This window comes from Danio rerio, chromosome 17 (assembly GCF_049306965.1).
Source record: "Danio rerio strain Tuebingen ecotype United States chromosome 17, GRCz12tu, whole genome shotgun sequence".
Lineage (NCBI taxonomy): Eukaryota > Metazoa > Chordata > Actinopteri > Cypriniformes > Danionidae > Danio > Danio rerio.
Window position 1 is genome coordinate 55,200,436 of NC_133192.1, and position 13,856 is coordinate 55,214,291.

At 35.0% G+C, this 13,856-nt stretch overlaps 1 protein-coding gene across 10 annotated transcripts in view; it reads left to right on the top strand.

The window, feature by feature from the left end:
* The window catches only part of tiam2a (TIAM Rac1 associated GEF 2a), a 201,455-nt gene that overhangs the window by 115,284 nt on the left and 72,315 nt on the right, over nt 1–13,856 (top strand). For all 10 annotated transcript variants that reach the window (XM_073927632.1, XM_073927634.1, XM_073927637.1 and 7 more), the window contains one exon: nt 4,550–4,762. In XM_073927632.1, coding sequence (XP_073783733.1) covers nt 4,550–4,762 — 213 coding nt within the window. The remainder of the gene's footprint in view (nt 1–4,549; nt 4,763–13,856) is intronic.

Here is a 13,856-nt window from a genome sequence, read left to right on the forward strand (position 1 = left end):
TTATAAAAACTACACACTATGAATCATTTATTAAGCATTAGCAAATAGTGAATTCATTATCTGTTAAGCATTAACTCTAGTAAGTGTTAGTAAGCAGTTTATAACTGCAGCTACAAATGCTCTATTCTTGACTTACAAACATATTTATAATGTGCTTAAAAATTTTAATTTTATTCTTTGTTATTGATTTATTTTTCATTACTTAATTAAGTATTGCATTATTTACAAACCATTTGTATTTAAGAGTTGTTGAGGGTTTTTAGAATCATTCAGAATGAGTTAGTAAATGATTAATAAACTATTGAAATCAACGTTTATATGTCTTACTGCCTAATGACTACAGCCCCATTGACACCCTCTGCCAATGCATTGATGAAATGAGCAATTGGATGTGCCAAAACTTTCTTCAGTTAAACAAAGAGAAAACTGAAATGATTGTGTTTGGAAACAAAGATGAGATTCTCAAGGTAAATGCGTACCTTGGCACTAAAGGTCAAACGACAAAAAATAAGGTCAAGAATCTTGGTGTGACTCTGGAGTCAGATCTGAGTTTCAACAGTCATGTCAAAGCAGTCAGTAAATCAGCATACTATCATCTCAAAAACATAGCAGGAATCAGATGCTTTGTTTCTAATGAAGATTTAGAAAAACTTGTTCATGCTTTTATCAGCAGCAGGGTGGATTACTGTAACGGCCTCCTCACTGGTCTTCCTAAAAAGACAGTCAGACAGTTGCAGCTCATCCAGAACGCTGCAGCCAGAATTCTAACCAGAACCAGAAAATCAGAGCACATCACACCTGTCCTCAGGTCTTTACACTGGCTGCCAGTTACATTCAGAATAGAGTTTAAAGTATTATTACTGGTCTATAAATCACTAAATGGCCTTGGACCTAAATACATTACAGATATGCTCACTGAATACAAACCTAACAGATCACTCAGATCATTAGGATCATATAAACTAGAAGTTCCAAGAGTTCAGTCAAAGCAGGGTGAATCGGCTTTTAGCCACTATGCCCCTCGCTGCTGGAATCAGCTTCCAGAAATGATCAGATGTGCTCCAACATTAGGCACATTCAAATCAAGACTGAAAACACATCTGTTTATCTGTGCCTTTACTGAATGAGCACTGTGCTGCATCCGACAGATTGCACTGTTATGTTTTTCTCTTCTTCTTCATTCTTTTATATCACATTTTACCTGTTTTTATGTTTTGTTTTGTTTTTTACGCATTTTTATTATTTGTTTTTATTTTTATTTTACTTGTTTCTTTTATTCTTGTTTATGTAAAGCACTTTGAATTGCCATTGTGTATGAAATGTGCTATATAAATAAACTTGCCTTGCCTTTCCTTATTATTCAGGCATTTATTATTGGTTACTATGTATGTTAATAAATGCTTTTTTTAACTCAACTTCACCTAGTTTTGTAAAATCTAAATCTAATCTAAAGTGAGGACTATTCATGCTTTATAAATCCATTATAAATGACGAATAAAGGCTCAGTTAAACTCTAAACAGGAAAAATGACATTATTCATTCCTATTCAATTAAAGATACACAAATGAAACTGTATTTTAAATGAAAAATAAATCTTTGCCACCTGATCTAAAATAAAATCACTGTAGAGTTTAACCATTGCATTTTATTATATTGTTCAATTATTATATTGTTGTTGTTGTTTTATCCAGTTTTATGTCGTATTTTGAGACTCCTGTTACACCGCATTGTTTACACTTTACAGTAATTTTACTTTTTAGAAAAGATTGCAAAGATTATTGTTCATTTGATTCTGAGCCTTTATTTGTCATTAATACGGGATTTATAAAGCATGAATAGTCCTCACTTTAGATTAGATCACAAAACTGAGTGAAGTTGAGTTAATAAAGCATTTATTAACATATTAGTTAACTATTAGTATATGCCTGAATAATAAGAAATATAAACGTTGATTTCAATAGTTTATTAATCATTTACTAACTCATTCTTAATTTTCCTAAAACCCTCAACTACTCTTAAATACAACTGGTTTGTAAATAATGCGATACTTAATATAGTTATGAAAAATAAACAATTAACTAAGTATGAAAATACAATTATTAAACACATTATAGGTGCTTATAAGTCAAGAATATAGCATTTGTAGCTGCAGTTATAAACTGCTTACTAACACTTATTAATGTAGAGTTAATGCTTAACAGATAATGAATTCACTAGATGCTAATGCTTAATAAATGATTCATAGTGTGTAGTTATTATAAAGTGTTACCCAGTTATGTTCACACATATGGATTTTTATATATATATACATTTATTTGTTTATTTATTTACTTATTTATACAATTCTTAATGTTTTGGGGGGGACAACTTAATTGTTTTATGTTCAATTCACTTACGTTTGAGAAAACAATTAAGCTAACTTAATGGTTTCGTGTTGGGACAACATGAAGACATTTTGTGGAATCCAGCATTTTTTTTTACAGCGTATATAAGTACACCTCTCAGAAATTTCTTTTAAATTCATATTTTTAATTTTTATTTTTTTAAATAATACAATATTACAGTAGTTCTCAAACTGTGGGACGTGTACCTCTAGTGGTACGCGGGCTTCCTTCTAGTGGTACACAGAGAAATCCAATATGTCATATTTACATGCAACAATACTTTCAAAATTTATCACAAATGATTCAAATATGAATATCAGGACCTATAGCCTATATTTATGGGGTCCAAGCAGCATTTCCAGGTTTTGATGAATAGCATGCTTTAGTTTAACACTTGACATTTAAGTACAGGAGTTTTTTTTTTTTTTTTTTTAACTGTTTAATAACAGTAGCCTACGATTTTTAATCAGCTTTTAAAAGCACATTTTAATTTAAACATTGATATTTTATTTTGTTTGTTTTTTTTACATATAAGCACAGCGCAGTGTTAATGTTCAAACTATTTATAATGTTTAAAGTGGCTGATAATATTAATTTTGTTAGTTATAGTAGTTAATCACGTTTTTTATACTGTGCAAAGTTGTAGCTGCTTTACTGGGCCTACTACGCTACTGTATTTTAATTCTGGTCATTATGGTGGTACTTGGAAGGACAATTTTTTTCTGAGGTGGTACTTGATGAAAAAAGTTTGAGAACCACTGCAATATTATATCTGTGCATATACAGTTGAAGTCAGAATTATTAGCCCCCCTGTTTATTTGTTTCCCCAATTTCTGTCTAACGGAGAGATGATTTTTTTCAAGACATTTCTAAACAAAATAGTTTTATTAACTCATTTCTACTAACTGATTTGTTTTTATCTTTGCTATGATGCTATGAATTTGCAGATTCGCACTCTATAACATCAGAAAGATCCGACCCTTCCTATCTGAACATGCAGCTCAACTCCTTGTTCAAGCTCTTGTTCTCTCCAGACTGGACTATTCCAACTCTCTACCAGCCGGGCTTCCAGCTAACTCTATCAAACCTCTTCAGATGCTTCAGAACGCAGCAGCACGAGTGTCTTTAATGAACCTAAAAGAGCACATGTCACTCCGCTGCCCATCCGTTTGCACTGGCTGCCAGTTGCTGCTCGCATCACATTCAAAGCTCTGATGTTTGCTTACAAAGCGACCTCTGGCTTTGCTCCTTCTTATCTGCTCTCACTGCTGCAGATTTATGTGTCCTCCAGAAACTTGCGTTCTGTGATTGAACGTCGCTTCATGGTTCCATCCCAAAGAGGGAAGAAATAACTTTCCCGAACTCTCGCATTCAATCTGCCCAGTTGGTGGAATGAACTCCCTAACTGCATCAGAACGGCAGAGTCACTCGCTGTCTTCAAGAAATGACTAAAAACTCAACTATTTAGTCTCCGCTTTCCTTCCTAATCTGCAATTGCCTCTCTGGTTCTACCGCTACCTGTATTACAAAAAAAAAAAAGACTAATGTTTTGCTTCTTACACTTTACACACCTGAAACTTGCCTACAGCACTTATTCATTGTTGCTCTTATAGTTGTGTAAATTGCTTCCTTGTCCTCATTTGTAAGTTGTTTTGGATAAAAGCGTCTGCTAAATGACTAAATGTAAATGATGACAGTAAATAATATTTGACTAGATATTTTTCAAGACACTTCTATACAGCTTAAAGTGACATTTAAAGGCTTAACTGGGTTAATTAGGATAAGTAGGCAGGTTTTGGTAATTAGGCAAGTTGTTGTATAACAATGGTTTGTTCTGTAGACTATCAAAATAAAATATTGCTTAAAGGGGCTAATAATATTGACCTTAAAATGGATTTTGAAAAATTAAAAACTGCAGAAGAAAAAATATTGTCAGGCATACTGTGAAAATTTCCTTGTTCTATTAAACATCTGAAAAATATTTTAAAAAGAAAAAAAATCAAAGATGGGCTAATAATTCTGACTTCAACTGTATGTATGAAAAGGGCTTCAAGTTATTCAAGTTTTGCTGTTTGGATACGTTAAACTGAATATTTATCATTAGTGAAGATGCTTGTCTTTCATTTATTGTATTTAACCTTTGTTACATGTCGTTTTATTGCTAGGTCTTAGGCCTGGTGATGAGATCGTGGTTCTGAACGGTTGTGAGGTGTCTTCTCTGGACCTGACTCTCATACAGACTTTATTTAATGAGCAGAATCTGCAGCTGACTGCGAAACGTCACCTGCCCTCCATTCCACATGATTCAGACACAGCAAACGTGCAGTCCCCGTACAGAGATATCCATCAAAACCGCCAGAGAGCCAAGTCCTCAACAGGTACACAAGATGCACCCAGCCATTCAACCGTGCAAGTGTATGTATAGCAGACCAGTGTTTCTCAACCACGTTCCTGGAGGACCACCAGCTCGACACATTTTCCTTTACTCCTCAACCTAAAACACCTGATTTAGATCATCAGCTCATTAGCAGAGACTGGAAGACCTGTAATGGGTGTGACAGACAAAACTATCCAAAACATGCAGTGTTAGAGGTCCTCCAGAAACATGGTTGAGAAACACTGCAGTAGCTTGCTCTTTTCCACCAAGCTTACAGTTTTTTTCCATTTGTTAAGTGGAAATGGTACCAAAATGAAAAAACCATACCACTTTGTGGTAGCTTTCCATTGGGGTAGTCCAGTCCAGTAGTCCAGTACCTAAAAGGTGGATCTACAGTAGACTCACTGCAGAAAGGGATTGGTTAAAAGAAGATTATTAATTGTGTCAATAACAAGATCTATCATTTGTAAAATATACAGTAATGTTAGTGTGTAGTAGTTTCTGGCATACACTACACCTGTCAAGTGTACTGTTGGCTGTGGAAATGCAAGCCTGATTTGGGGTGTTCCTTAAAGGGCGATGAAACCCCCCGTTTCAGCAGGGTGTTTTCACACCTCTAGTTTGGAAAAAGTCAGGAAAGTGGGTGTGTCTAGCTCTGTTTGGGTGGGAGTGTCGGGGGAGGGAAAAGGGGAAGGATTTGAATAAAAACGGGAGTTTCATTTGGGCACACGCTGATTTTCACAGAGGAAAAACAAACACACAGACGCAGGGGAGAAAGACAGTAACTGTGTTTAATGACGGTGGAATGTTTGATACCGCATGTCGTGTATGAGAAAAAAACTCTGCATTTCTCCGTGGGTCAGAAAGCCGTGTGTGTGTAGACAATCCTGTCACAAAATGCTGCGAAAATAAACACGACTGTCGGTAATAGTCTGCTTGCAGTGTTCACGTTTACACTCCAAGAGCTGCATTTACATTGGATCTTTCAGTCCATAATATTGTAGTGATATTAACGTAAACTAAGTAACTTAGAAATCATTTTAACCAAGGTCTGTCTTTAAACACTAAAAGAGTACTGCTGACGATACAAACTTTAACTTTGCCATCTGAATGAACAAAGAAAAGGCACTGATCGCACACACCGAATCTGTAAAGACAGGACAATCAACACATACTGGAGCTGCGTCTTTTTTTAAAGCAGCAAATCCAGATTTCACAATTTCCAGATGTGAAAAGCTCTTGGGTAAAAAAATTCCCTACACACTACTGCCTCCTGTGGAGCAGAAAGGCATGTCTTCTTGCGCAGGCATAGAACCGGGCTCTCGTTTCAGTCGGCTTTTGTCTGTTTGGTGTGTTCACGTGCAGCTTTTTGGTCCAGACATGATCTAACATGACAGCACAGTTGAACGTTGTTCTTTGCTAGTTGTTTGGCATCAGCTTGGTGAGTCCCGGCCCTTAAGCTGCGTTCACACCAGACGCGGAACGTGCGTCAAGCACGAGTGATTTACATGGTAAGTCAATGCAAACGCGCGAGTAGACATCCTGCGGCGCGATACGCGCGAATGGCGCAGCGTGAATGACGCGAATGGCGTGAATGGCGCGAATTGCGTGAATGGCGCGGGGCGAATTAAGCGTTTTGCGCATTTGGCGCGATTAACGAGCGTTTCGCTCGAATCTCTCGAGTTCGAAAATCTGAACTTCAGCAGACATTCACGCCGCGTTAACCAATCAGAAGCTTGCTCTTGTGGGGGCGTGATTGTGACGTAGAACCTGTTGATGGTCTCCCGGGGGAAATCCTCCAGGCGACACCGACAACAAGTCATCAAACTGGGCTTGGCTGAGTCAGAAGCACCGCTGAAAGCCTCCGTGATCCAGGTTCAGTTTCTGAAGGAGTTTATGAGCTCACAGAGCTGGATGCTCCTCTGAAAGGATGTAGTGGACTCAGACAGGACCCTAAACGTATCTGCGCTGTTTTTCAGCCTTCATAAAGCACAAACACTGTTATTTTCTTCATAAAATCCATGTTAGCCATTTAGCTATGAAGCTAGATTCAACAGAAGCCCTGCCCATCACGCGAATCCGCGTCTGTTTCGAAGTGAATTTGACACGCGAATGAAGCAGATTTGACGCGTGAATGAAGTGAGTAAACTCAAATGTTCACGCGGCTATTTACGCGCAAATAGCGCGATTTATCCGCACGTTCCGCGTCTGCTGTGAACACAGCATGAACTTAAGCTAGTTCTGCACCTGCCATTTTGTTTTCAAATTTTCAACCATTGTGTTTTTGCTAACAGCTTAGCCTCCATCAAAGGCCTTCAGGTTGTATTTGTGTATACAGTGTGTGTGCATGTGTGTAGTATAGCAGTTATTTTTTTCTCTGAAGATGCCACCTCAGACAGCTTTCTCTTCACTTGTTATGCATTCAGACTCATTTTAAGACATTTAACACTCGTCACACCTAAACCGTAAAGCTTCCTCTTCCAGTTTTCTTGCCTCTGACTTCCTCAAACTGACTCATTGTCTGTAATTACACAGTCATTTGTATAGTATCGTAAGCAGGGTCATAAGTATGAGCCGCATTTGTGTTGTTAGCTGGATTTGAACTCTGCTTCTCCAGGTAGGTGACAGAACGAATATCACAGCATGTGTTGATATATTTAGTTCTAGTTAATACTTGCAAGGTTAAAGGCTTAAGTTTAACTATCAGCACACTAAAGTCATTTTTCCAGAGCCTTAATGAGGCTTATCAGGAGTTATTTGTCTAGTTTGTGGAACAAAATACTCAATTCTGGTTGACTCGGGTGTCTTTAAAGGGCTATTTCACCCAAAACTAAAGATTCTGGCATCATTTCTTCACCCTTCATGTCACAAACCAGTTTCTTCTGTTGAACCCTAAATATATTTTTAAGAAAGCTGCAAACATGTAACCATTGTTACATTTTTAGAGTATTTGTTTCTCCTATGGATGTCAATGGTTAGATGTTTGCAGATTTCAACAAAAGATCTTCTTTAGTGTTCATTAACATCATATATGATGTACTTAGATTTGATGACTTACTTAGATTGTTTGCCTTGTTTCTAGTCCAAATGTTTAAAAATTCTTAAATCAAGAAGCATTTTCTTGGTAAGAAAAACATAATGTCTTGTTTTAAGAAATAATATGCCTAAATAAAGTGAGTTTGTCCTTGAATCAAGCAAAATAATCTGCCAATGGGGTAAGCAAAATAATCTTGTTTGTCGATTTGAGATAAGATTATTTTGCTGACCCTATTGGCAGATTATTTTGCTTAATTCAAGGAAAAACTCATTTTATTTTATCATATTATTTCTTAAAACAAGACAATATGTTTTGCTTGTCTAAAAAATGCTTGATTTAAGAACTTTTAGATATTTGGACTAGAAACAAGACAAAAAATCTAAGTAAGAAAAGCTTTTTTTGCAGTTTAAACATTTGAAAGCAGTAAAGAGTGGGCACACGCTGCAAAAATGCTTTTCTTACTTAGATTTTTTTGCCTTGTTTCGAGTCCAAATATCTAAAAATTCTTATATCAAGAAGCATTTTTGAGCCAAGAAAAACATATTGTCTTGTTTTCAGAGTTTTTCCTTAAAGCAAGCTAAATAATCTGCCAATGGGGAAAGCAAAATAATCTTGTTTTTCCTTTTGACAGACGATTATTTTGCTTACCCCATTGGCAGATTATTGTGCTTGTTTTAAGGAAAAACTCGCTTCATTTTGGCATACTATTTCTGAAAATAAGACGATATGTTTTTCTTGTCTAGACAATTCTTCTTGATTAAAGAATGTTTAGATATTTGGACTAGAAACAGGACAAAAAAATCTAAGAAAATCAGTTTTTGCAGTGCATTTTCAGTTTGGGATGAACTATTTCTTTAAAATAGCCTAATACAAAGCATTTGAAGCTTGAATGTTCTGCGAAATTACTTGCAAAATGTGCTTTTGCTGCTGTAGGGTTAGGGAAAGGGGTCAATACATTTTGTAATCATGTGGAGATTTTTTTTTTTTTAATATAGCTACAATTTAACAACAGTACATACAGTGAAGTCAGAGAACATGAACAGAACATGAAGTCTGAATTATTAGCGCCCCTGTTTATTTTTTTCCTCAATTTCTGTTTAATGGAGGGAAGATTGTTTCAACACATTTCTAAACATAATAGTTTTAATAACTCATCTCTAATACCTGATTTATTTTATCTTTGCCATGATGACAGTCAATAATATTTTACTTGATATTTTTCAAGACACTTCTATACAGCTTAAAGTGACATTTAAAGGCTTAACTAGGTTAATTAGGTTAACTAGGCAGGTTAGAGTAATTAGGCAAGTTAGTGTATAATGATGGTTTGTTCTGTAGACTATCGAGAAAAAAAAATAGCTTAAAGGGGCTAATAATATTTACCTTAAAATGGTTTTAAAAAATTAAAAACTGCTTTTATTCTAGCCGAAATAAAACAAATAAGACTTTCTCCAGTAGAAAAAATATTATCAGACATACTGTGAAAATGTTCTTGCTCTGTTAAACATCATTTAGGAAATATTGAAAAAGGAGAAAAAAAAAATCAAAAGGGGGCGAATAATTCTGACTTCAACTGTATATTGCAATGATTTACCATTAAGTTTAACATTAACCAACAACAATATCCAGTTAAAAACAGAAAACAATCACCTGAAACATAGTCAGATGCTGTGGATATTAGATATATTGCCTGTCTATTTTATTACACTAAAGAAAAGGCAACTTGAAATTGTGAGGCAACTTGCTGCGGAGCTTTTCTAGTTGACTTAAATCGAGTCAAGTGCAGTACTTGAGTTAAAAGTTGAGTCACTTTTTTTTTTTTTTTTATAGTGTATTGTTGTTTTTGTACATATTGTTTAGGTCAAACTTTATTTTAGTGTAAAATTCACACTTTTAACAAACCATTGAGTAAGACTTTTAGCTCAAACTACTAATTTAGCTGCTTATAATTAGTTAGTAAGGAAGAAGTTGGTATCAAAGGCTATTGGTAACAGATTTGTTGGAGATTAAGTCTTTTTTTTTTTTTGAACTTTATTTTTATACATTAAAACGTTTTACAGAACAGAACATTCAGTGACAGCAGCGGTCATTAACAAAAAATAATAATAATAATAAATAAATAAAAAAAATAAAAATAAAAAAAGACAGTAGCCGCAGATGTAAATAAAAAATTACAAAAAAAAAAAAAAAAAAAAAAAACATACAATATTTTCAGTTTCAAAGGAGCTAGAAATACTATGTCCTATTCAGGTACAACGTAACAGGTGCCCATCTTTGTTTAAAAATATCCAGTTTTAGTTGAAGTTGAGCAGTCATATACTCCATTCTATATATACAATCAAGTTTTTCTATCCACTGTGCTATTGTTGGAGGGTGTGGCTTCATCCAATTTATTGTTATGGTCTTTCTTGCACTTAGTAAAAGTATATGTAGTAAATATCTCTGGTTTTTATTATATATATCCTGGGGTATCCCTTCAAGCAAGAAAAACAGTGGAGTAAAAGGTAGATCTACCTGCATAATTTTCATTATCTCAATCTTTACCCCTTGCCAAAATGCAAGTATCTTCGGACATTCCCAAAATATATGTGCATGATTACCCACATTTCCGCAACCCCTCCAGCATTCCTCTGACTGTGGACGATTAGTATATTTGGAGACCATCAATGGTGTTCTAAAAAACCTAATTTTTGTTTTCCAGTCAAACTCTTTCCAGTTATGGCTGTTGATCCCCTTATGAGCTTCTGAACATATGTTTTCCCAAATATCATCCTCAATTTTTTCATTAAGTTCAGATTCCCATTTTTCTTTAATTTGAAGGGTGTTATCTGTTGAATCCAGAATTAGGCTATTATATATCTGTGATATGTGTCTTTTATGCAATCCTTTTTGTTTTTTTATATCAATAAAATACTGTTCCACATTAGTTGGGACTTTTTTAAATATTTCCTTTTCTTTATGATTTGTAATATAGCTTCTTAATTGTAAGTATCGAAAGAAATCACTTGACGACAACATAAATTTGTCTTTAAGATAAGAGAATGAGTGCATAGTGTTTTCATTAAATAACTGATCAATTATCATAAGTCCCTTATCGCACCATGTTTTAAAAGTGGCATCCCATTTGGATGGTAAGAAATCAGGGTTATCTGCTATAGACATAACTCTTGATACGGTTGCCATTCCTCTTAGTTTTTTCTTAACTGTTGTCCAAATTCTCAGAGTCTGTTTAACACACTCATTTTTTATTTGAATCTTTTTTTGAGATTGTTGTGTCATAAAGGCTAATGCTGAAAGAGGTACATTTGGTACAGAACCCTGTTCCATGCTCACCCATCCTCTTTCAGCCTCATTGTTTATCCAGTCCACTATAGCTGTGAGCTGAGCAGCCCAATAATAATATCTTAAATTTGGGAGACGTAGCCCTCCCTTATCTTTTCCTAAAATTAATGTTTTTAATCTTATTCTGGGTCGTCTGTTCTGCCAGATGAATCTAGATATAAGTTTATCTAACATGTTAAATGTGGATACAGGAATCCATATGGGTAGGGACTGAAATAAAAAAAGAAATCTAGGTAAAATATTCATTCTTATTGTTTCAATCCTACCAAACAATGATAGTGGTAGCACCTCCCACCTCTGCAAATCCTTTTTAACTGTGTGAATTATTTTATCATAATTTGCCTGATATAGCTGTGAAATTCTGGGTGTAATGGCAACTCCTAAATATGTAAATCCCTGTTTTGACCACCTGAATGATGCTCTGTTATTTAGTTCTACCGGCCAGACTCCAGTAATCATAAGTGCTTCTGATTTAGAGGAGTTAATTTTATATCCAGAAATGGATTCATAAATTTCTAGACAATCTAAAACAGCTGGTATTGAAGAAATTGGATTCTCAATAAATAATAATACATCGTCAGCATATAGAGAAATCTTTTGACAATCTCCATTTTCATCTGTAATTCCTTGTATATGTTGATTGCCTCTTATACTCTCAGCTAATGGTTCAATGCTCAGAGCGAACAAAACAGGAGACATAGCATCTCCCTGTCTAGTTCCCCTTCCCAAATCAAAAAACTCTGAGCAGTGACCATTCACCCGAACTCTCGATTTAGGATTTTGATAGAATATTTGTATCCATTTAATAAATGTGTTATGAAATCCCATATATGCTAGTGTTTGATTTAAGTATGTCCAATCCAATCGATCAAACGCTTTTTCTGCGTCTAAACTAAGTAACATTGAGGGGACCTTTCTCTTTTCTGCAATCATTTGTATATTTAGTACTCTCCTAACATTATCAGTACCATGGCGTCCACTAACAAATCCGGTCTGGTCTGGCTTTACTAATTTTCTAATATGTGTTTGGATTCTTGCTGCTAAAATTGAAGTTAATATTTTTAGATCCTGGCAGAGTAAACTTATGGGTCTATAACTTGTACACAGAGTGGGATCTTTTCCTGCTTTATGGATAACTGTTATTACTGCTTCTGCCCATGACTTTGGTGGATCTCCTTTCTCTAGTGCATAATTGTACATTTGACATAGAATTGGGGTTAGCTCATTTATGAAGACCTTGTAAAATTCTCCAGGAAAGCCATCTACTCCCGGGGATTTACTATTCTTGAGTTTTCCAATACTTTTCTTGATTTCCTCCTCTGTTATAGGAGAAACCATTACCCCAGAGTCCTCATCTGTTAGTCTGTTAAGTTTAATAGAATCCAAAAATGTTTTAATTTTTTCTTCCTTATTTAACTGTTCATCTTTTTCATATAATTTTTTATAGTAGTCTTTAAATGCATTTGCAATTTCTTTAGATTGTGATGTTGTAATACCCGTACATGGATGCTTAATTTTTGGGATAGCTCGACTAGACTGGGCCTTACGTAATTGGAAAGAAAGCAGCCGACTTGCCCTATTACCAAATTCATAATATTTTCTATTTGTATATCTTAGAGCACCTTCTGCCCTATGAGTCAGTAGGTCATCTAGTTTTTGTCTGTTTTGCTTTAACTGCTCCAGGAGATTTTTATTTCCAGTATTTTTATGTTGATATTCTAATCGTTTTATTTCCTTCTCAATTTCGATTCGTTTGATTTCCCTTTGCTTTTTTATTCTGGATGTAAGTGAAATTATCTTTCCTCTCATTACTGCTTTGGCAGCGTCCCATAAGATAGATGGAGTGACAGATCCATTATCATTTGTTTTAATATAATTTTCCCATTCTTGCTGTATTTCTTTTTTGTGTGTTTCATTATTAAGTATTGAAACATTGAACCTCCAATATTTAAACTGATTACATTGGCCCACATGTAATTTTAAAGCAACAGGACTATGATCTGACAAAGTAATGGGCTCTATGTTGCACTCTATTACTCTGTGTACATCAGTTTTTGAAATGCAGAAAAGGTCCAGTCTAGAATAGCTTCCGTGTGGTTTTGACATAAATGTAAAATCTTTCTCTTTTGGATGGAGATATCTCCAAATATCAATCAGCCCCAGTTCACTCATCATCCCCAAAGCTGTATTTGTTTTACGTGACAGGGGTCTCTTTTCTGTCGGAAGCCTATCCATGTACGAGTTTAGGACACAATTAAAATCTCCACCTATCACTAAAATCCCTTCTGCTTTATCTGCCACAAGTAATGAAATTTTCTTAAAAAAATTTGGACAATCTTCGTTTGGTGCATATAGATTTAAAAAAGTTATTTTAATACCCCCTATTGTCCCCACAACCATGACATATCTTCCATTTATATCTTTAATAGTTTTGTCCTCTGTGAAGTAAACTATTTTATTAATCAGTATGGCAACCCCCCTTTTTCTACCCTCACCATATGATGCGCTAAACACCTCATCCACCCATTCTCTTTTCAGCTTTAGATGTTCTTTGTCTGAGAGATGAGTCTCCTGTAACATTGCAACACCACATTTTAGTGTCTTAAGCTGATTCAGTATTTTTTTCCTCTTCACCGGGCCCGTAATTCCCTTCACATTATAGCTAACGCAAGTTAAACTCTCCATGACTATTAATTAGAAGTGCTCCTTTGAATTT